Source organism: Strix uralensis, chromosome 1 (genome assembly GCF_047716275.1).
Source record: "Strix uralensis isolate ZFMK-TIS-50842 chromosome 1, bStrUra1, whole genome shotgun sequence".
Lineage (NCBI taxonomy): Eukaryota > Metazoa > Chordata > Aves > Strigiformes > Strigidae > Strix > Strix uralensis.
In genome coordinates, this window is record NC_133972.1 from 1,784,370 (window position 1) to 1,803,429 (window position 19,060).

General features: G+C 49.3%; 3 protein-coding genes across 4 annotated transcripts; 2 read left to right on the forward strand and 1 right to left on the reverse strand.

Annotated features, from left to right (window-relative positions):
- Nucleotides 1-624: 624 nt before the first annotated feature.
- HIGD1A (HIG1 hypoxia inducible domain family member 1A) lies at nt 625-6,232 on the reverse strand. 2 transcript variants are annotated; one of them, XM_074864660.1, is made up of 4 exons: nt 6,138-6,232; nt 4,144-4,251; nt 2,351-2,485; nt 625-1,566 (listed from the first exon to the last, which is right to left on the reverse strand). In XM_074864660.1, exons 2-4 carry the CDS (start codon nt 4,244-4,246, stop codon nt 1,517-1,519), a joined length of 288 nt encoding a protein of 95 aa, XP_074720761.1. In that variant the 5' UTR covers nt 4,247-4,251; nt 6,138-6,232; the 3' UTR covers nt 625-1,516. The 2 variants fall into 2 exon arrangements, with proteins under 2 accessions (XP_074720761.1, XP_074720824.1); XM_074864723.1 differs by having other exon boundaries at nt 6,169-6,202.
- ACKR2 (atypical chemokine receptor 2) lies at nt 5,191-16,574 on the forward strand. Its single transcript, XM_074864569.1, has 3 exons — nt 5,191-5,605; nt 10,647-10,708; nt 13,249-16,574. Exons 2-3 carry the CDS (start codon nt 10,666-10,668, stop codon nt 14,361-14,363), a joined length of 1,158 nt encoding a protein of 385 aa, XP_074720670.1. The 5' UTR covers nt 5,191-5,605; nt 10,647-10,665; the 3' UTR covers nt 14,364-16,574.
- Nucleotides 16,575-16,847: 273 nt separating this feature from the next.
- On the forward strand, nt 16,848-18,578 carry CYP8B1 (cytochrome P450 family 8 subfamily B member 1). Its single transcript, XM_074864461.1, has one exon. The coding sequence runs from the start codon at nt 16,985-16,987 to the stop codon at nt 18,503-18,505; it is 1,521 nt and encodes a 506-aa protein (XP_074720562.1). The 5' UTR covers nt 16,848-16,984; the 3' UTR covers nt 18,506-18,578.
- The last annotated feature ends 482 nt before the right edge of the window (nt 18,579-19,060 follow it).

The following is a 19,060-nucleotide window of genomic DNA, read 5'->3' on the forward strand; positions in this document are numbered from 1 at the left end:
TCGCGCCCTTCCCCTCAGCGCGGCCGCCATGACGGGTCCCCACAGCCGCCCCTCCCCGGCAGAGCCGCCCGGCCGCAGGGCTGCCTCCTCCCGCGGAGAGCCCAGCCCCTCGGGGCCTCGGGAACCGAGCTGCGCCCCCCACGGCCCCGTGCTGGGGCGGCGGAGGAGGGCGGCTGCAGGAAAAGGCCTCTGCGCAATGGCGGGGCGGCTGCGTACGCCCTGCCCAGCTCCACCCCGGGAGGGAGACCTGAGAGAGCAGTCAAGGGCAGCAGGGTGGTGGCGGCTGGGAACACCCTTTCCAGGAGCGCTGCGCCCTCACAGGTGATTTTTATTCACCCATATAAGCTCACCCCATCCCTGCGCAGGAGGCTGCATGCACAGGGGGAGCCCCCCCGCAACAAATCCATAGCCAAACGCTTATCTCCAGTGCTCATGTTTATTCGTATTTCATAGCCAGACACTTGTTATCTGCAGTGCTCGCATGTTTATTCCTGTTTCATCTCCCACTGCTTCGTACACTATGTCAGAGAGGTGCAGTATGTACCTTGCAGCACTTGTCATAAAGAGACATCATACTGTCACCATGGAATGTAAGCTAATAGGAGAAAATGAGGTTTTTACAAATTGGCTTTATCAACACATTTATTTTTGTGACCAGCTTTTGGAGATACAAGGAGTGTAAAATAACAGTGGCAATTTAGAGAAGGGTTTTAACACCTCATCAAGGACGATGGGGGCTTCTCAGATTCAGGAATCAGAGCTAGATCATATCCTTTTAACTTTAAAAGCATTAGAACACCAAATCAAGATTTAATTTTCACAATATGTATTTTAAGTGTTACATTTAAATGTTATTCAGAAGAACACTGTAAGTAAAGTTACAAAATGTAGTAATCCAAGAGTCTGAAAATCTATAGTAAAAATAGGGAGCCTGTGTCTTCATTAACAATGAATAAATATAACATTTAAATAGCTGCAACATACCAAATACTTATCTCATGCCTTAAATAAAAAAAAAATAGATGTTTATATCTCTCTCAATATTTTAGAAGCTTCTAAATTACAAAGTTGGAGGCTGACAAATATACAGGATAGAAAATGACAGCAGAGCATTCACAACGCTATCTTACAGACGTGGCCTCTACGTTCTGCCTCAGGCCTAACAGAAGCTAGTTCCGACTTTGTGGTTTTTGGGCAATGGCAGCAAAAAGGAGTCACCAATTTTAGGGCTGAGTTGACAGTCAAGGGGAAGATAAAGGGATTGTACTCTACTATATCCCCTAAAAACTGGGATACGGTAGTGTCAATCAGAAAGAACCAGACCTTGATACCCACACTCCCAGTGCACAATCATTTAGGCTGCCAACTTAAAGACAGTGTACCATACACAAAATAGATATAGGGCATTTCTCTAATATCGCGTTGGGTTTTTTTCCCCTCAAGAACCCCTCGATCAGAGGTTTGTAGCTGCAGTACACAGGCCACCACCAGGACAGAGATTTCAGTCAGCTTCCCGTTACTCCTTGGGCTTCAGCACGTACTCCCGAAACATGGAATACATCACACCTACAAGAGAAATACAAGCACAATTAGAAAGCTGGGTTAAAGAGGAAATAACGGGGTTCAAAATCTGAGTGATATTGTGAGCAACAGAAATAACATTTCCCTTCCTCTTCTGCTGTCTGTCTTTATTTTTTTAATAGCGGTGATAAACACTACAAAATTCTTCAATACAGAGAAACTGGGTATGAAAGTATACTGTATATGAAAATGCAGATCCCAAGCCAATTCTAGTTTGCTTTGCAGCCAAAGTCAAGCTTTTCTGTTGTGCCTTCTGGGAATACGGTACAGACAAACAGTGTTTCGTGGGATACACGTTCACAGCTGCAATACGTAGATGAGACCTGGGATGTGTAAGTCACTGTACTGACATTCAGGGACACAATTCCAGTCCTGAAAATAATACCATAGGCTGATTTTCCAATGCATTAAATTCAGAAACAGCAACTTATTTACAAGGGAAAATATTATCATCAGATAGCCTTGTCTTTTCTTTGCCTCTAATTTCAACACCTGCAGAACCTCACATACTTCCCCCATCTAAAAGCAGTCCAAACTTCTACTCTGGAAGTGCAGTTTCATACTGAATATGCGTACTTAAACATCACATTACTCTAGAAAGAGTGAGCAAACACCAATTAACGACCATAAACACCCTGAAATATAATGGCCTGGACACTTCCACCCCGAGGGTATTTCACACACGCTGTTATTATCCACTAGGAGAAGAGATGCGAGAGGTTCTCCGCGGTTTGCGGTTGCCAAGGACAGCCTCCCGTGCGGTACCTACCACACGTTATCGCTCCCACGACGAACCCCTGGGCTGCCACACGCATGTGAATCAGGTGAAGTGACATTTTCATGTTGCCCCTGTGCTTCAGTCTGTACAGCCCATAGCCAACCACCATGACGAAGCCAGCCATCCCTACAAGGCATGCAAGCATCCTAGTGAGTCCAGATCCGAGTCACGGAGGTGTGTGAAGTGACCCACCTAAACAAGATATCCTAGCAATAATCACATTTTTATCTAACCGCTCTGGTTTTGTGTAGATGGCAAGTCCTGGCCTGTCTACTGTTTTCACTCAAGTGCCATCTCATTTAATGCATAAGTCAGTGCAGGGACAAGCCAGAGACTTCCACTGCTGTTACAACGCCATAGCAGTAGCTCGAGGTGTCAAAAGTTTCGTGGGTATTTTTCAGAAAGAACAAGTGCTGCTTGCACCCTCTTTCCTGCAAGGAAGCTCACACCCAAGAACACCGCTTGGCTGTAGCCTGAACCCTTAGCGGGTGGATGCTTCCTGACACACCCACCAGCCTGCTGAGGTGCTGGTTTGGGTGTTGTCACGTTTGGCTGGATTTCACCGGGACAGGACAAGCCCCACGTTACTTGCCCTGTGCTGTGGGGAGAGGGGTTCAGCAAGGTCTCATTCACAGGGATACAGTTCACTTTTACTCCTCCAACAGACCAGAGTTGGCTGTGCCAACTCCAGCCTGTGTACTGATGCTCTCACAGAATACGTGGCAGCAACGCACAAAATTTCCCACTTCCATCCACTTCATTCCATATTTAGGATGATTATTTACATAGTTCAAAGGAGGATGCCAGGCTTTAAGTGTTGTGTATTTTTACTGACAAGAGCCCCAGACAGCTTGTCTCTCTGAGCAGTATTACCAGCTCCACTCGTGAAGCTGTGAACCCTTACTTCACTGGTGCACAATCCATAGGGTAGCTTCATTAAATACCAACTAAGAGTTTTAGGGCCTTCAAACTAGCTCCGACACAGGCTGAAGGTAAGTTCTGCCAATCTGCTTGGGAAAACCTGAACTCGGCAGAGTTCGTAGCATGCCCTAACAAGCTGGAGAGCAAAGTCCTGTGACCACAGGAACCAGTGACGGGTATCTTGGAACAGTTCACCTCAAGTGACCCAAGTGCTCTCCATTTAAGGTGGGTGGAAATCAAAACGTGTCTTGTGTCAGAGGCCATTCCTGACCGGAGGAAAGTTCTCAGAACGAACAAGACTGATCCTCTCCCTCTCCTCAGAGGCTTTTTCAGGGTCTCAGCAGAGAGGCTGAGAACTTTAACAACCTCCTCAAGCTGTTGTATCATAAAACCTACTAAGAAAATGCATTTTTTGGCAGGCAGGCTGTATTTTAGATACTTCTGTTTTCTATTTTGTTAGCTTTAGTGACTCCGTAGTGATCACATGGTTCTCATTAACCGTACTGCAGAACAGCTGCAAAACACACTCCTTACCACCTAACAGAATCACCTGAACATGTTTTTTACACTCACCTAAACAGTCTTTCAAGGTTTGTTGGTTTTGGATTTTTTTTGGTAATTGTAGGTTCTGAGTTTTCTATTTGAGATAACAGGCCTCACTAATTTCCCTGTTTCTTGCAGAACTACTACCATTCTAGGCAGCAGCAGTACTGCTGTCACCACACAGAAAGCCTACGTGAGGAAGTAATTTCAAAGTAATTTCCTGTTCACAGGAAAAAAGTGAGCAGTGATGGTGTTTACCATATTGATTGCCCATGAAGAGAAAGAACTATGTAACCACATTTCTTCATCTTCAAACTTACCGATGGGTACAAATGGCGTCTCTTTAAATTTTCTTAACAGCTTCGATGTCTGGCTGGTGTCAGTCTCATACTCGGAGAAAACGGATTCCTGACCGGATGACATGGTGGCTGTGAAGACAAAGAGCCTCTCTTCACGTTTGGAAACACCAAGTTAAGAGAACTTTTAGAAAAAGAAAATCCCTTGCATATTCCACCAGTCATGAATGTCCACATAGTGAGATACAAGCACAGGAGCTAGACTCCAGCTGATGAACTACACACAGATTATTTAATTCAAGTGAAGTCTTGGGAAGCAAGGTCTTTGTGTACTAGAACATGTAAGGACAGAGAAAGAAAAAAAAAAAGTGAAGCAACAAATTTCTGCCTTCCTTTTTCACACTGTCAGAGATCCCAGTCGTCCCCCCCTCACTCACAGGCAGCGAGAAGCCACTGAAAACTTTGGTCACTGCCTGCGTTTCCTTTAGGACTTCCAGCCTCCACCACACTGCTTCGCTTTCACAGGCTAGTCCTTCAAAGCAGCTCTGACCTCAGCAAAGTTCATTCCTTCTCTTTCACTCCCTGCCAAGAACAACGACCAACGCACTCGGGGTATATAAAACGTGAGCATCTGCGGAAGGTCAGCCTTAGCCGGCAGCGCGTCGGTCACTACCATGGCCTATCCCACCTCATTCACCCCTTCAGCGTAGTTTCAAATTGCTGCTGGACAACACAGAGTGTAAAATGGCAGCTGCTGAGGAGTGGGAACGAGTCCTGAAGCCTTTGATAGGCACAGACTCATGTGCGGATGCACTGGGAAGAAGAGGAGAGTTTCCACTGCAGCACAGGTGATTTCTCACCTGCCCCCAAAGAAAAAAAAGAAGAAAAAAGCAGCAACATCCATAAGAAGGGCTCTGATCACTGATCTGTCATCACCAAACCAGTGAGACCGTCCGCCAAAATTTGCCAGCTTGTTGTTCTGTCCCCGTCACAGATTACATCAAGATCTGTTCCTCCTTCAGTGCCCGGCATAAGGATCATTCTTCACTTACTGCCTATTTCTGCTGGCACAATTAGCTCAGCAACGTCACAAAGGCCTCTGCTAGAAAAATCTCTACCGGGATTGTTCCAGTTTTGCCATCAACATGCTCAGCAGCAAAATACAGCTTGGCCTCACATGGAAGTACTCCAAGCTCGTGAAAAAAGCTGACAGAAATTTAATTTAAGCACAGGCTAGTAAACACATGCAAAAGATACATTCCAAATGTGGCTGTATTCCTTCGTACACAGCATTTTAGGCACATCCATTTCAGCTGACTGCTTTTTAAACTAAACGTGCAAACCCATTTCCTCTGCAACTCAAAGGACTTGGTCTCTCTGCCCCTGCTACAACCACCCTGATTTGCTAAATATGTTATTTTAGCGTGACTCAGAGAAGGAAACACGAGAGCACGCTGTCACTCGGGAGAGGTGGAGGCAGCCAGAGGTGAGATTTACATAAGAATATCGAGAAGTGAATCAATTTGTCAGCTCTAAGAGGCTTCTGAGACCTTCAGCTCACGCAGAGGCCGGGCCGGGCGCGGGGCGGAGGAAGCCGGGCGAACCGCACATCCCGGCTGCCCCGGCCTTGCCCACACTCGCAGCAGGCCGGCGCGGGGCCCGTGTGCGGACACCCACGGGGGACAGCTCTGACACACGGGTGGGAAAGTGACAGGTCCCAGCGCCCCTCCCGGCAAGGGGGCAGCCCTGGGCACCGCCAGGCTGCCTTCCCCCTGCCCAGACCCGCACCGGGCCGCTGCCCTACTCCAGCCCCAGGTCCACAAACCCCGCTCGAGGCCTCTCTGCCCTACTCCAGGCCCAGGCGCCTTCACCCCCCTCCAGGCCTCTGCCCCTACATCTGCCCCACGTGCCTCCTCCTTCTCTTCCCCCGGGGTCTCTCCCCGTCCCAGCTCACATCCCGGATCCCCCGATCCCCCCTCCCCGGCAGCCTCCTCCCGCCACGCGTCCCTGGCCCTCACCACACCGCTGCCGCTGCCGCCTCTCACTAACCCCGACACCGGCCGGCGCCCGCCGCCCCTGGCGCTCGCCCCGCCCCCGCCTCCTATTGGCCGCCTATCACCCCGCCCCGCCGAGCGCCCCAGCTCCCAGCGCGCCCCGCGGCAGCCCGCCGCCAGCCAATCCAGAGCGCGGGCGCTGACGCCACGTCCTTATACAGGCGGGGAGGCGGGGCCGAGTGTGACGTCACTGCGGGGGCTCTGCATTGCGGTGGGCGCGGGGCCGCGGCCGTGGGAGCGGCGGGACGGGGCTGGCGCAGTCCTGGTGCCACCCCAGCGGCCGCGTCTGCCGGACGTGGCGGGACGCGGGTGGCTCGGGAGTGCACAACGTAGAGACTTTGGGTTAAATGTGTCGATTTTTCCCACCCCAGAAAGTGGGATTCTGGGCCGTCATTTGCACGTTGGAAAAGCAGCCTGAAGTTCACAGAACCATCCGGGTTGGAAAAGCCCCTGAAGCTCCTCCCGTCCAACCATTACCTCACCCTGACCGTTCCCAACTCCACCAGATCCCTCAGGGTCAGCCCGACTCTTCAACCCCTCCAGGGATGGGGACTCCCCCCCTGCCCTGGGCAGCCCATTCCAACGCCCAACAGCCCCTTCTGCAAAGAAATCCTTCCTAAGAGCCAGTCTGACCCTGCCCTGGCGCAGCTTGAGGCCATTCCCTCTTGGCCTGGTGCTGGTTCCTTGGCTCAAGAGACTCCTCCCCCCTCTCTGCACCCTCCTTTCAGGGAGTTGCAGAGGGCCAGGAGGTCTCCCCTCAGCCTCCTCCAGACTCAACCCCCCCAGTTCCCTCAGCCGCTCCCCATCAGACCTGTGCTCCAGACCCTGCACCAGCTTTGTTTTTTCTGCAACTTAGCAACTTTTTGCTTCAAAACATTTTCATGTCGGTATAAACCCACACTTGGACATCAGGTGGAAGCTTTCCCTGAATCTTTTTCCTGCCAGTGAATTGTCTCATTGACTATTTTTTCCACAATTTCAGCTTTTAAGCAGAGCTTGCTTTGCCCCCACTGTCCGCCAGGCAGCGGATTTTGAAGCCCCGAGTGAGACAACCTGGAAATTGCTCCTGAGTTTAAGTGAACTGCACTCTGGAGCAGGAAGAAAAATCCCCTGGCATCCTGAAGATGCTTAAAACCCTCCCCTATACCTGGGGGCAGCTCGTTAGAGCAAAGCAGCAAAGAAAAGTCCTTTTCTCCAAAAACGCTGCCCAGCTTTGCAGTGCTCTGGTGCAGTGTTCCTGACTCCCCATCTCCGAACACGGCGGGAAGCAGAGCTGCTGCTCCTGCAGGGCCGCTCTGCCGCTGCCACATGGCGTTTTGGGCAGCATAAAAGAAAGTGGTTCAGATAACCATTTGTTAGTACACCTGTATCTCTCTAAATGTGCTTCCCATTACCGGTAATCTGGTTACTTTAATTGCCAAAGCCATTAGGGCTCTGCAGAGTCTGAAAGGAAAAAAAAAATCTATGCAATTACGAGCTCCCGAATTGAGTTAAAATCTTGTAATAAATTACAGTAAAGGCTACTTTCTCCACTGAGTCTCAGAGGCACATTTAATTCCCTGCAGCTCTGTGCAATATGTGCTTCAGGGAAGAAACTCAATTAAAAACAAAAACTTATTTCATTTTAATTGCTGGTCTAATGAAACTGCTGTCACCTGTAGCATCCCTGCGTGCGTCTGTGGCGCCTTGACTTTGCAAGTGGCTTCTTGCCCTCTGCTGATGTTTATGTTGCCCATATATATTTATTATAGGATATCTTTTAAGTGCTGGCACACATGTACATCAACTGACGATGGCAAACATGGAAAGGGGTAAAATAACATATTTTTCTGTGCAAATCTACCTTCCATGGGGCAGGTTGGATATGAAGCTGTGGCCATCACTGCTGCTCTGTTCTCCCATTTTTACCAGGGCGGTTTGGGGTTTGTAAGGAGCACTGGTGTTGGTACGGGGGATGGCCTTGGCATGCTCAGCGTGTTCCCCGTGGCCCCGTTTGGTGGTGAGACAAGGGAATGAGCTGGAGGGTGATCACTCACCAACAATGATGCTCTAAAACCTCTCCAATAAACCACTTTATCAAAGACACTTTTGGCAGCTGAGTGAAGGATTGTGCCATGAAACTGTCCCCAAAACATGCCTGTGGCAGTGCCAGGAGCCTAGCACATCTCTGCTGTGGTTGATCTCTGTTTGCATGTTCAACCATGGTCATAAGATCCTTATTCTGGTACCACTTGTAAGGCTTCGCTGCTGCCTGCAAAGACGTGATTGTCTCCACAGAGCTGCCAGCGCCTGCTGGCCCCAGCCGTGTCCCCCCTGGTAGCTGTTTCTGCTCCTGCAGGGGATGAGGATCATGCAGCATCCACATAGCACGTGGCTCATTCAGATTTCCTGGAAAAAATGCAGATTTCTACACCAGGGTCTCAGCCCTGGGAGCTTCTCCGTGCAGAGACCAAGCAGGTCCAATCCTGCCTGGGGGAGCTGGGGGTGGGCAGAGTGAACATATGTCCAGCTCTGTGTCCAGCTCTGTGTCCTCCGACATCAGAAGGACACAGACCTGTTTGAGCGGGTCCAGAGGAGGCCACAAAGATGATCGAAGTGGCTGGAGGACCTCCCCTGTGAGGACAGGCTGAGAGAGTTGGGGGTGTTCAGCTGGAGAAGAGGAGGCTCCGGGGAGACCTTAGAGCGGCCTCCCAGTACTTAAAGGGGGTACAGGAAAGGTGGGAAGGGACTCTTGATCAGGGGGTGTAGGGATAGGATGAGGGGTAATGGTTTTAAACTGAAAGAGGGGAGATTTAGATTAGAAATTAGGAAGAAATTCTTCCCTGTGAGGGTGGTGAGGCCCTGGCACAGGTTGCCCAGAGCAGCTGTGGCTGCCCCCTCCCTGGAAGGGTTCAAGGCCAGGTTGGACGGGGCTTTGGGCAACCTGGGCTAGTGGAAGGTGTCCCTGCCCGTGGCAGGGGGGTGGGACTGGATGATCTTTAAGGTCCCTTCCAACCCAAACCATTCTAGGACTATATGATTCTATGACATCATCTTAATGTCCACCTGCCAGGCAACGGCAGATCTTTCCACTAACTAAAGCTTTTAGAAAACAAAATGAAAGGGAGCTTGTGGCCACATCTGGGGCTGGGATACAGCAAACCCAGAATCAACAGGAAAAAAGAAATTAGGGACAGATTGCTTGTTTGGGAGGAGACGGGGTGAAGAAAGGGGAAGGGTCAAGGTGGACGGCGGAAAAGCGTGCATGGAAAAATGGAGAGAAGGGCAAAAGGAACTGGTTATCTTTAAGCAAGTGGCTGGTCTATGTGCTTGTCTGGGTGATACTTGTCTGGCACTTCCCAGAAAAACCTACTTCAGACTATTTTGTGGGTGGTCTCACCACCCAGCCTGTGCATGCTGGGGTGCACGGGATCCACCAGCAATCTTCATGTTGTGCTGATGTGGGTCCTTGGTCCCAGAGGTGCTGGCTGTCCCTGGCATGGTGCAAGAATTGAGCTCTACAGGAGCAGGTTTTGTTTCTGAAGGAGGGGCACTGGGTCCCTGGTGCACCCGTGGCAGAAGGCACTGCAGTCCTGATGGGTATCTCAAGTGGCAAAGCCCGACTCTGGGTGCAGGTGCTAGTTGTAGATGATGTAGAGGGAGATGTGCTCGGACATGGCACAGAGATGATGATTCCTCCAGTGCTGTCAACCACTTATCAAAACCAGGAAAGGCAAAACAAAACCAGGGAGGTCACACTGAGCTCACATTTCCTGCTCATGCTCTTACACAAATAAAAGAGGTTCCTAAAAGCCTAGCTCAAGCCTCTGGCAGGATAGGAACAGAAGAAGCTCCTGTAAGTGCATTTTCTGCTTCTTGCTTGTAGACAAAGCTGCATAAGAAACCTGGAGAGGGTCTTTTTTCTTCTTGAAAGTTAGCCAGCTTGTAAACGCTGGTGCTTGGGCAGGCTTGGGATTCATTTGTGAGCTCAGCCTACATTGCATTTGTCAGTTCTCTACTATGAGCTACCGGATGGGAATGTGTATGTCAGTGCCAATGTGATACAGAGCGGGGAAGACACGGCAGAGGGAGAAAAGGCATCTTGGTGGGCTGGAAGAGACTCAGAAATGGAAAATTTGGAGATGGCTTGTCCTGATGTTGGTGCAGAGGGTGTGTAGGGGGGGAAGGTGTTTAGGAGTCTCGCTGGGTGTTGCTGTGGTCAGAAGGGTGGGCAGCTTTGGTTTCCTCTTGAAGGCATGCAGTCGGAACTGTATATGGCTAAGGATGAATTTTCTCCAAAATACGAAACAGAAAAAAAAAAAAAAGGCAGCTCATTCCCAGAAAATTCTTTTTCTGGCACTCTCCTGTGACAGATCTCTGCTCTCTATGGCTGCTCTGTCTGACATGCCCTGTGACACTCACCAAAGAACTACGAGACAGCAAGAAAACATTTCAATCCAGCCCAAACAAAATTTTCTTTTCTTTTCTTTTCAGCTGCCTGGACTTGCCTGGAATGGGTATTTATTTAAGCAATTTTAGTCATGGAGCCACAACAGGTATGTCCACAGTTTCACCCCTTATGGCTGCACACCCACAAGCATCCTCAGTGCCCCAGTCCAAGCCTTGGGTGCTTTGCTTAACCCAGGGGTGGAGGGGCTCCCCTTTCCTGGGGTGTTTGTGGGGAGGGAGCCATCCCTAGAAGTTGCAGAGTCACCGTGGGGTATGTCCTCCTTGGGATGCATAACACAAGCAGGGATGAACAGCTTCATTTTCTCATTACTTGGTGGCTGTAGGTCTCTTGGGCAATGGGAGAAATAGGTCCTTGAGGAGAGCAAAGCAGCTTTGGCCATGGCTGGAAAAGTGTGTGTTAGGGGTGGAGGGGAATTTGCACTATTTTTTCTCTGTGACAGCCATGGTTTGCTGTCAGAGCCTGGACATTAGTCTTGATTTTTAAAAGCCACATTAAACTTTATAGCACTGACAGGAGGTGGCTCAGGCAGATCCTGATCCCACAGTGGGAGATGGGCTCTTCAGCGACAGCCGTTACAGTTTGGGTGGCTTTTGGAGGATGAAACCCATGTAGTGTTCTTGTGTGGGTTTTTTTTTCTGAAAAGAAGACTCCAAAAGTAGGAAGCTGTCCACATCACTCATCATTTCCTGAAATCTGGGCTGCAGCTGTCTAAACACTGACTCCAGCCTGCAGTCCTGGAGAGCAGCCGACTGCACGGCCCTTGCCCTCCCCTATCAGCAGGGTTTCAACCCACACCTCATCTCATGCAGGGTCGGCTCCAGCAGCATCCTTCCAGCTAAATCTCTACCTCTACTTCTAACCTTCACTCGGGAGTTGATTCTGGTGTCTACATGTCCTTACCTTGGACGGGGCTTTGAGCAACCTTGTCTAGTGGAAGGTGTCCCTGCCCATGGCAGGGGAGTTGGAACTGGATGGTCTTTAAGGTCCCTTCCAACACAAACCATCCTGTGATTCTCTGAGTCTATGATTCTATGTGTCGTGGTTTAAGCCCAGAGGGCAACTGAGCACCATGCAGCTGCTTTCTCAGTCCTTCCCCCTCGGGGCTGGGGAGGAGAAAATAAAACAAAAGGCTCGGGGATTGAGACAAGGACAGGGAGGCATGACTGACCAATTATGGTCATGGACAAAAGGCAAACTTGACTGGGGAAGAAAAAGAACATCAATTTAATTTAAACACCACCACCACCACCATTAATTTACCAATCAAACAGAGTAGGACAGTGAGAAATACAACTACATCTTAAAAACACCTTCCCCCCACCCCTCCTTTCTTCCCAGGCTTAGCTTTGCTCCTGATTTCTCTGCCTCCTCCCACCACAGTGGCGAAGGGGATGGGGGCTGTGGTCAGTTCATCATCCTTTGTTTCTGCTGCTCCTTCCTCGTCAGGGGGAGGAGGACTTGCACTCTTACCCTGCTGCAGTGTCAGGTCCTTCCCACAGGAGACAGTCCTCCATGAACTTCTCTGACATGGGTCCTTCCCATGGGCTGCAGCTCTTCATGAGCGGCTCCAGCGTGGGTCCCTGCCATGAGGTGCAGCCCTCCCAGCAACAGACTGCTCCAGTGTGGGCTTCCCTCAGAGTCCCGGCCTTCTCCGGGCGCAGCCACCTGCTCCAGCGTGGGGTCCTCCGCAGGCTGCAGGTGGGCATCTGCTCCACCACTGTCTGGCATGGGCTGCAGGGCACAGCCTGCCCTCTCCCCACGGGCTGAGGGGGTCTCTGCTCTGGCACACCTCCCCCCCTCCTCCTCCTTTCTTCCACTGACCTTGGTGTTTACAGAGGTATCTCCCTCACAACTCCCCCTCCTCTCAGGTTCCACTTCTTAAATATGTTATCACAGAGGCACAACCACAACTAACTGGCTCGGCCTTGGCCAGAGGTGGGTCCAAATTGGAGCCAAGGGGAGTTTCAAGAAGCATCTCACAGGTGGCCACCGCTGTAGCCCCCTGCCCCACTACCAAAACGCCGCTACACACAAACCCAGCACAGTATGATTCTATGATTCTATATTTTCCACTTACCTTTTACAAGAATCTATGGCTTAGTGTCCTAGAGCCAGCATGGAGAAGGGTCAGTGTCCTACAGGAACAGTGATATGTTCAGTGTTTCACCTCTGAGAGCAGCCCCACCAACATAAAGGTGCTGGTGGCACGTTCTGCTTCACCAAGAATTAAGATGCCACTTTCTCATTAGCAACCCGGATGAATCTAACGCTCCTCATAGTGAAGTGTGGTGGTGGATTTGTCATAATTTAGAGCAGAAACTTCCTCAATATCTTGCAGTGGTGGCAGGAGGAAGTGGTGAGTTATGCCAGAGGAGACCATTCTCATTTACTTCCAAGTTTTAATGTGTCGGAGTAAGTAACCATAATTTTTTTTTTTACATATATGTGTATACAGCTGTCCCCATGCTGTAGGCAAAGGCCAAGGAGTGCAGGATATAAAATACTTACCAGAAGGTGGCAGAAATTTAAACCTATGGACTAGAGGAGAACCCTCCATGATGTGATGTTTGCCTTTCCTGTGTGGATTGGAACAACAATTTGATTCCCCATGTCTTTTGCTCCTAGGCAGCCACCTGTCAAACACAACTTCAAAGCTGGTAACAACAACTGCCTCCACCTTGCTGGATGCTGCCAATTCGAGCGACTACCTGTATGAGTACTTGGATGAGGAGGATTACACGCAGTATGGCCTCTGCACAAAAGAAGAGGTACTCTCCTTTAGCAGAGTATTCTTGCCATCTTTTTACACTGTGGTCTTCCTTGTCGGGTTGGCCGGGAATGTCCTGCTGTTTATTGTCCTCACTATGTACATCAGGAAGAAAAAGAAGATGACTGAGGTGTATCTGCTGAACCTGGTGGTTTCAGACTTCTTCTTGCTACTAACCCTTCCTTTTTGGGCTCTGTACGTTTCTCAGTGGGTGACCTGGGACATACTGTGCCCCGTCTTAAGTGCCATGTACACTGTGAATTTCTACAGCGGTATTTTTTTTGTGAGCTGCATGAGTCTGGACATGTATCTGCAGATAGTTCATGCTTGCTCTCCTCGCAGCTCCATGACACGGAGGAAGTCTGTCCTTGTCTTGTTGGTGGTATGGGTCCTTTCCATAATTCTCTCCATTCCTGATGGCCTCTTCAGCAGCACAAGGCAAATCCACAACAAAACCATCACATGTGCCCATGATTATGGCCAGAAACACTTATTTTGGAAAGTTGTCTTTCGGGTTATTCAAAACATCCTGGGTTTCCTTTTTCCCTTCCTCTTCATGATCTTCTGTTATTCCCGCATAGCGTGTGTCCTCACCATGTCTCATATGCCTGGCTCAAGGAGAGCACTCTGCTTAGTCTTTACTCTGGTGGGTGTATTCTTTGTCCTGTGGTCCCCTTACAACATTGTCCTCATCCTTCACTCCCTGCAAGATGTTGGTGTGATCAGGAGCTGTGAAAGCAGTAGGCAATTGGACTATGCCATGCAGATCACGGAGAGTTTGTCCTTTGTCCACTGCTGTCTCAATCCCTTGCTCTATGCTTTTGTGAAAAAACGATTCAGGTTATTTTTATGGAAAATCCCTCGGGCCATTTTCAGGAGAAGCACTTTCTTTGACATCCAGCCCTCAGAGACAAGCCAGTCTTGCAGCAGATATGCAGCTGAGATAGAAATGTTGAGTATCACAAATGCATGATAAATATTTACATTTACATTACACGTATGCCCTCTGTGCTGTGTTTTACTGGTCCTGGCCATGCGATGGAGTTGGTGTGATCCCACAGCACTGTGTAACTAGATATTTCATCCTAACACCAGCACTGAGATGAGGACTTTCCATGTTGACATTAGAAAAGTATGTGTGGGATTTGTTTCTGTTGTAATTGGCATTATTATAAAAGGATTGCCCTAGGTTTATGCTCATGGAAGAAGCCCAGGTCCTGTCTGGAGTATGTGAGGCATTAGTGGATGAAGCAGCAGCTTATCTAGATGTTGTGCCTTTAAAAATGCAAACTGAAACTTGTGCAGAACTTCTGCCCCATAGATCCCAAAGGGTCTGATGGAGGAGAGCTATCCCATTATCCCTCCAGCTCGTCATGTGGGCTGGGCAATGGATTTGCCATGTTCATCCATCAGGCCTGACACAGGTGGCCAGAAGCCCAGCCTTGGGAGTGGCTTTGCTTCTCCCAGCTTTTGCCATCTGCCAGGTAGATGTGTTCAACTGGGCTCATGCCTTTGTCTACCAGAAGAGACAATGGGAGGAATTAGGCACCTTTAAACTGGGTTGTCTGACCAATGATGGGTTTTTCCATTATGATGAGCTGTGCCACACTCAGGTCTGCTGAGCAGGAAACTGTGTCTTCCAAGGGACAGATCCTTGGTTAGAGATCAGTTCAATTATCAACTGATTTGAGATCAGTTCAGTCAGCAACAAAGTTCAAACCACTAACAACCAGCGAGAAAGAGAAAAAAAAAAAAAAAAGAGCTCAGCAGAACAGTAATGGAGGTATTTGCCTTCCTCAAGGTATATTTTGACAAGATAAAAAAGATCCATGGATACTGTCTTTACATAAATACTGGCTTTGCAACACCACGGAGTGAGAGCATGGCCTTGAACAGAACATAGCTGTTAGCCAATCCTTATCCAGTGTATCTTTAAAGTTCAACATTATTTGTTTGCTTTAAGGGTACTATTCACCCCAAATACTCTTGAACCTTAAATGGGCCCTTTCCAGCCTGGAAACCTATTGAGCATGGGAGTTGACTAGAATTGTACAAATTGAAATTAATAATAAAAGAGAAAACACTCATCCCCTTAGTTTTATTGCTAGCCAAGGCTACTGGACTGAGAAGGGCTTTGAGTTGATCTAGAATGGTGGATTTGTTTTCATTGCTTTTATTTTTCTTGCCAACATTGCTACAGCGTGTTTCCAAAATTGTAAGGCTGGGAGCTTTCCTTTAAAAAAAAAAAAAGCAGAATAAATATTATGATACTATGATGTGGCCTTCACTTCACGGGTCAGGTCATTGTGAAGGAATGTGGAAGGGGAGAGCAACAGGGAAGCAAAAAATTAAGATGAAGATTGTGATCCCATACAGAGGAGGTCTTGTGGGACTGTGCAAAACTTATGATGGGATGCTCGGGGGAAAGACAAAGGTGGGGGAAATGGGGGGAGTATAAAAGGGGCTGGTTGTGCATAAGCAGCGTGTCCTGCACCTGCTCACAGCAGTCTGTCCTGTCCCCTTATTAAATACTTAATTCTCTTTCCATGTGTTGTCACTCTCTGTTCTGCATGAGGGTGCTGTGAGGTCCATGTGCCAGCGGCTGGGGCAGAGGCTACGGTGACTGGCTGCACAGATCAGGGTGGCAGCACCCAGAGGCATAGTGCCGGATGGGGCACAGGGTCCCTGGCGTCGTCCCTGAACCCCCTCTGGAGAGTGGGGAGCAGGAGGGATCAAGAAGCAGAAGGGAAGATGGGTAAAACTGCCAGGTACAGGGGTGAGAGCAGGAGGGCAGAGAGCCGGGGGTGCTCCACTGGCTGGAGGGGTCACAACTGATTTGTATCTGCCGAGCATCGGGTGTACGTACATCGGCACAGAAGAAAGTGCTGTCGTTCATCTGGGTGCTGCTGCTCTCCAGCCAGGAGGTGGGCTTGGCTGTTTGCAGACTCCAGACACATCTGGTGCAAAGCAAATGCAACTGATTCAAGCCCTCATCACTCACAGGGGAAGCAGACCTGCTTTGTTTAACCCTTGTATGAGTTAGCAGTGTTCATTGGCAAAGCACTTATGGGGTACTCTGTGTTGGAGAACATTAAAATGTTGGAGACCTTTCTTTCTCTTGGCTTTTGAGACCAAACTAGCTCAGCTGTAACCCCCTTCCCTCAGTCCTGAGCTCATTTCCAGTAGCATTTCCAACATCCACTGTTCCTGCAGTGTGTGTCCATTGCCTGGTCTTAAAGGCAGAAATCACTGAGTGAAATTCTCTGAACCCTCTTTTTCAAAAACTGAGCTCCATGCAGCCTAGAAAAGGGAATTTGCTTAAGCTGCCGCAGAGTATGTGCCAACACCCATCTACCTTACATAGCAGCCCAGTAACTCCAACTTGATTACAGTGTACCTTCCACCTTAAAAATCTCTGTTCATCAAGGGAGAAGTACACACTGGAGAGCTCCACAGGGAAAGGCAAATACTTGCTGCCAATGGGGACAGGGGTTGTCAGCTGTGCGTCTGTGTCAGCTGCTGGATGGGAATAAAAAGCATGTTCCTGCCCCAGCCTAGCTCTAGCCTAAGCTCCCGGGTGGGTGCAGAGCTTTCATGGCGCTCTGGGTGATCCTCCTCTATACCTTGATAGCATCACTGCTTGGTGGGCTCTACCTCCTGGGTGTGTTTCGGAGACGGAGACCTGATGAGCCACCTCTGGACAAAGGTACCATTCCCTGGCTGGGTTATGTGCTAGATTTCAGAAAGGATAGTCTAGAGTTTCTAAAAAGGATGCAGAGAAAGCACGGGGATATTTTCACAGTACTGATCGGAGGCTATTACTTCACCTTTGTGATGGACCCCTTCTGCTTTGGAGCCATCATGAAGGAATCACGATCTAAACTGGACTTTAGGACTTTTGCATCTAAACTGGTCTGGCAGGTTTTTGGCTACAAGCCCATTGAAGCCAACCATAGCATAATTCGTTTATCGAGCATGAAGCATCTGATGGGAGATGGACTCACTGCCATAACACAATCCACACTGGAGAACTTTCAGAAGCTGATGCTTTTCAGTCTGAGCTCAGGAGAGGAGAAGCGAGTGTGGCAAGAGGATAACCTCTTCCACTACTGCTACAACATCGTCTTCAGAGCTGGGTACCTGTCTCTGTATGGCACTGAGCCACACCAAGGGGCAGATGACATGGAGAAAGCTAATGAGCAAGACCGCATCCACTCCAACCAGCTGTTCCACGAGTTTCGGAAGTACGACCGCCTCTTCCCTCGCCTGGCCTATTCTGTGTTGCCTCCCAAGGACAAAATGGAAGCTGAACGGCTGAAGAGGTTTTTCTGGAGCATGCTGTCCGTGAAGAAGGACAATATCAGTGGGTGGATAAGTGATCAAGACCAGCTTCTGGCAGAAAACGGTGTTCCCAAGTACATGCGGGATCGTTTCATGTTTATGCTCCTCTGGGCATCCCAAGGCAATACGGGTCCAACTGCCTTCTGGCTACTCTTGTATCTAATGAAACATCCAGAAGCTATGAAGGCTGTGAAGGATGAGGTAGCTAAAGTCTTGAGGGAGAATGGCCAGGAAGTGAAGCCAGGGAGCCCACCAGTTAACATCACTAGGGAGATGTTAAACCAGACTCCTCTTTTGGACAGTGCTCTGGAGGAGACCCTGAGGCTGGTTGCAGCCCCAATACTGGTCAGAGCTGTCCTCCAGGACACCAGACTTAAGACAAGCAGCGGAACAGAGTACACTCTCCGCAAAGGAGACAGGGTGGCTCTGTTCCCACACATCTCTGTGCAGATGAACCCAGAAATTCACCCCAAGCCTTATGAATTTAAGTATGACCGCTTCATAAACCCAGATGGCACCAAGAAAGATTTCTATAAAAATGGGAAGAGGCTGAAATACTTCAACATGCCTTGGGGGACAGGAGTATCCATCTGCCCTGGGCGGTTCTTCGCTGTCGCTGAAATTAAACTGTTTGTGTTCTTGATGCTGAGTCACTATGACCTGGAACTGATCGACAGAGAGGAGGAGATCCCAGTGATAGACATCAGCCGCTGGGGATTCGGGACGATGCAGCCTGTTCGCGATGTTTGCTTCAGATACCGGCCATGCTTTTAATTTGGGATGTCCTTGTTGCATTGTTTTTTCTGGTGTTATCTGTGAAATAAATTGTGTGATCCCATGGTTATCAGATCGGTGTGGCACCAGCACTAATGATCTTGTTTGCTTAATGGTTATCATGGCTTTTCTCTTTACCTCCTTCACATGTATCACTGCTCTGCATCTCCAGTTATTGTGGTGTTGGGTTATGTGGTAAAAACTCAACTGCACACCCATAAAGGAGCACAGAGAAACAAATAGCCAGGCTACTCCCAGCCTCATCATGGGGGTCATCAGCCCATCAATAACCCATCTGCACTAGCCCAGAGGAGCACAGGGGCATACTGGCAGGTGGGAACCCAAAATTAAGGGCTTCCAAGGAATGAGCATTTTGTCCAGGTCCCTCCCAGGACTGTCCCAGTGGAGCCATCAGACCCACAATCCTGGTGTGAGACCCATCGAGATGTGTCACTGGGAGCAGCTCTCTGGGAGCAGCTCTCTGGACTAAGGGGGACTGCTGTCAGGGGAGGGGGCACATCTTATGGTGTGCAGGGGAAGAGCATTTTGGGATTG

Coding starts and splice junctions, on each gene's coding strand:
- HIGD1A (XM_074864660.1), bottom strand. CDS start 4,246: ATGTCATCCGGTCAGGAATCCGTTTTCTCCGAGTATGAGACTGACACC. Junction 2,486..4,143: donor GACGCCATTTGTACCCATCG/GTAAGTTTGAAG, acceptor CATGCCTTGTAG/GGATGGCTGGCTTCGTCATG. Junction 1,567..2,350: donor CGTGGGAGCGATAACGTGTG/GTAGGTACCGCA, acceptor TTTCTCTTGTAG/GTGTGATGTATTCCATGTTT.
- CYP8B1 (XM_074864461.1), top strand. CDS start 16,985: ATGGCGCTCTGGGTGATCCTCCTCTATACCTTGATAGCATCACTGCTT.
- ACKR2 (XM_074864569.1), top strand. CDS start 10,666: ATGGGTATTTATTTAAGCAATTTTAGTCATGGAGCCACAACAG. Junction 10,709..13,248: donor TAGTCATGGAGCCACAACAG/GTATGTCCACAG, acceptor TTTTGCTCCTAG/GCAGCCACCTGTCAAACACA.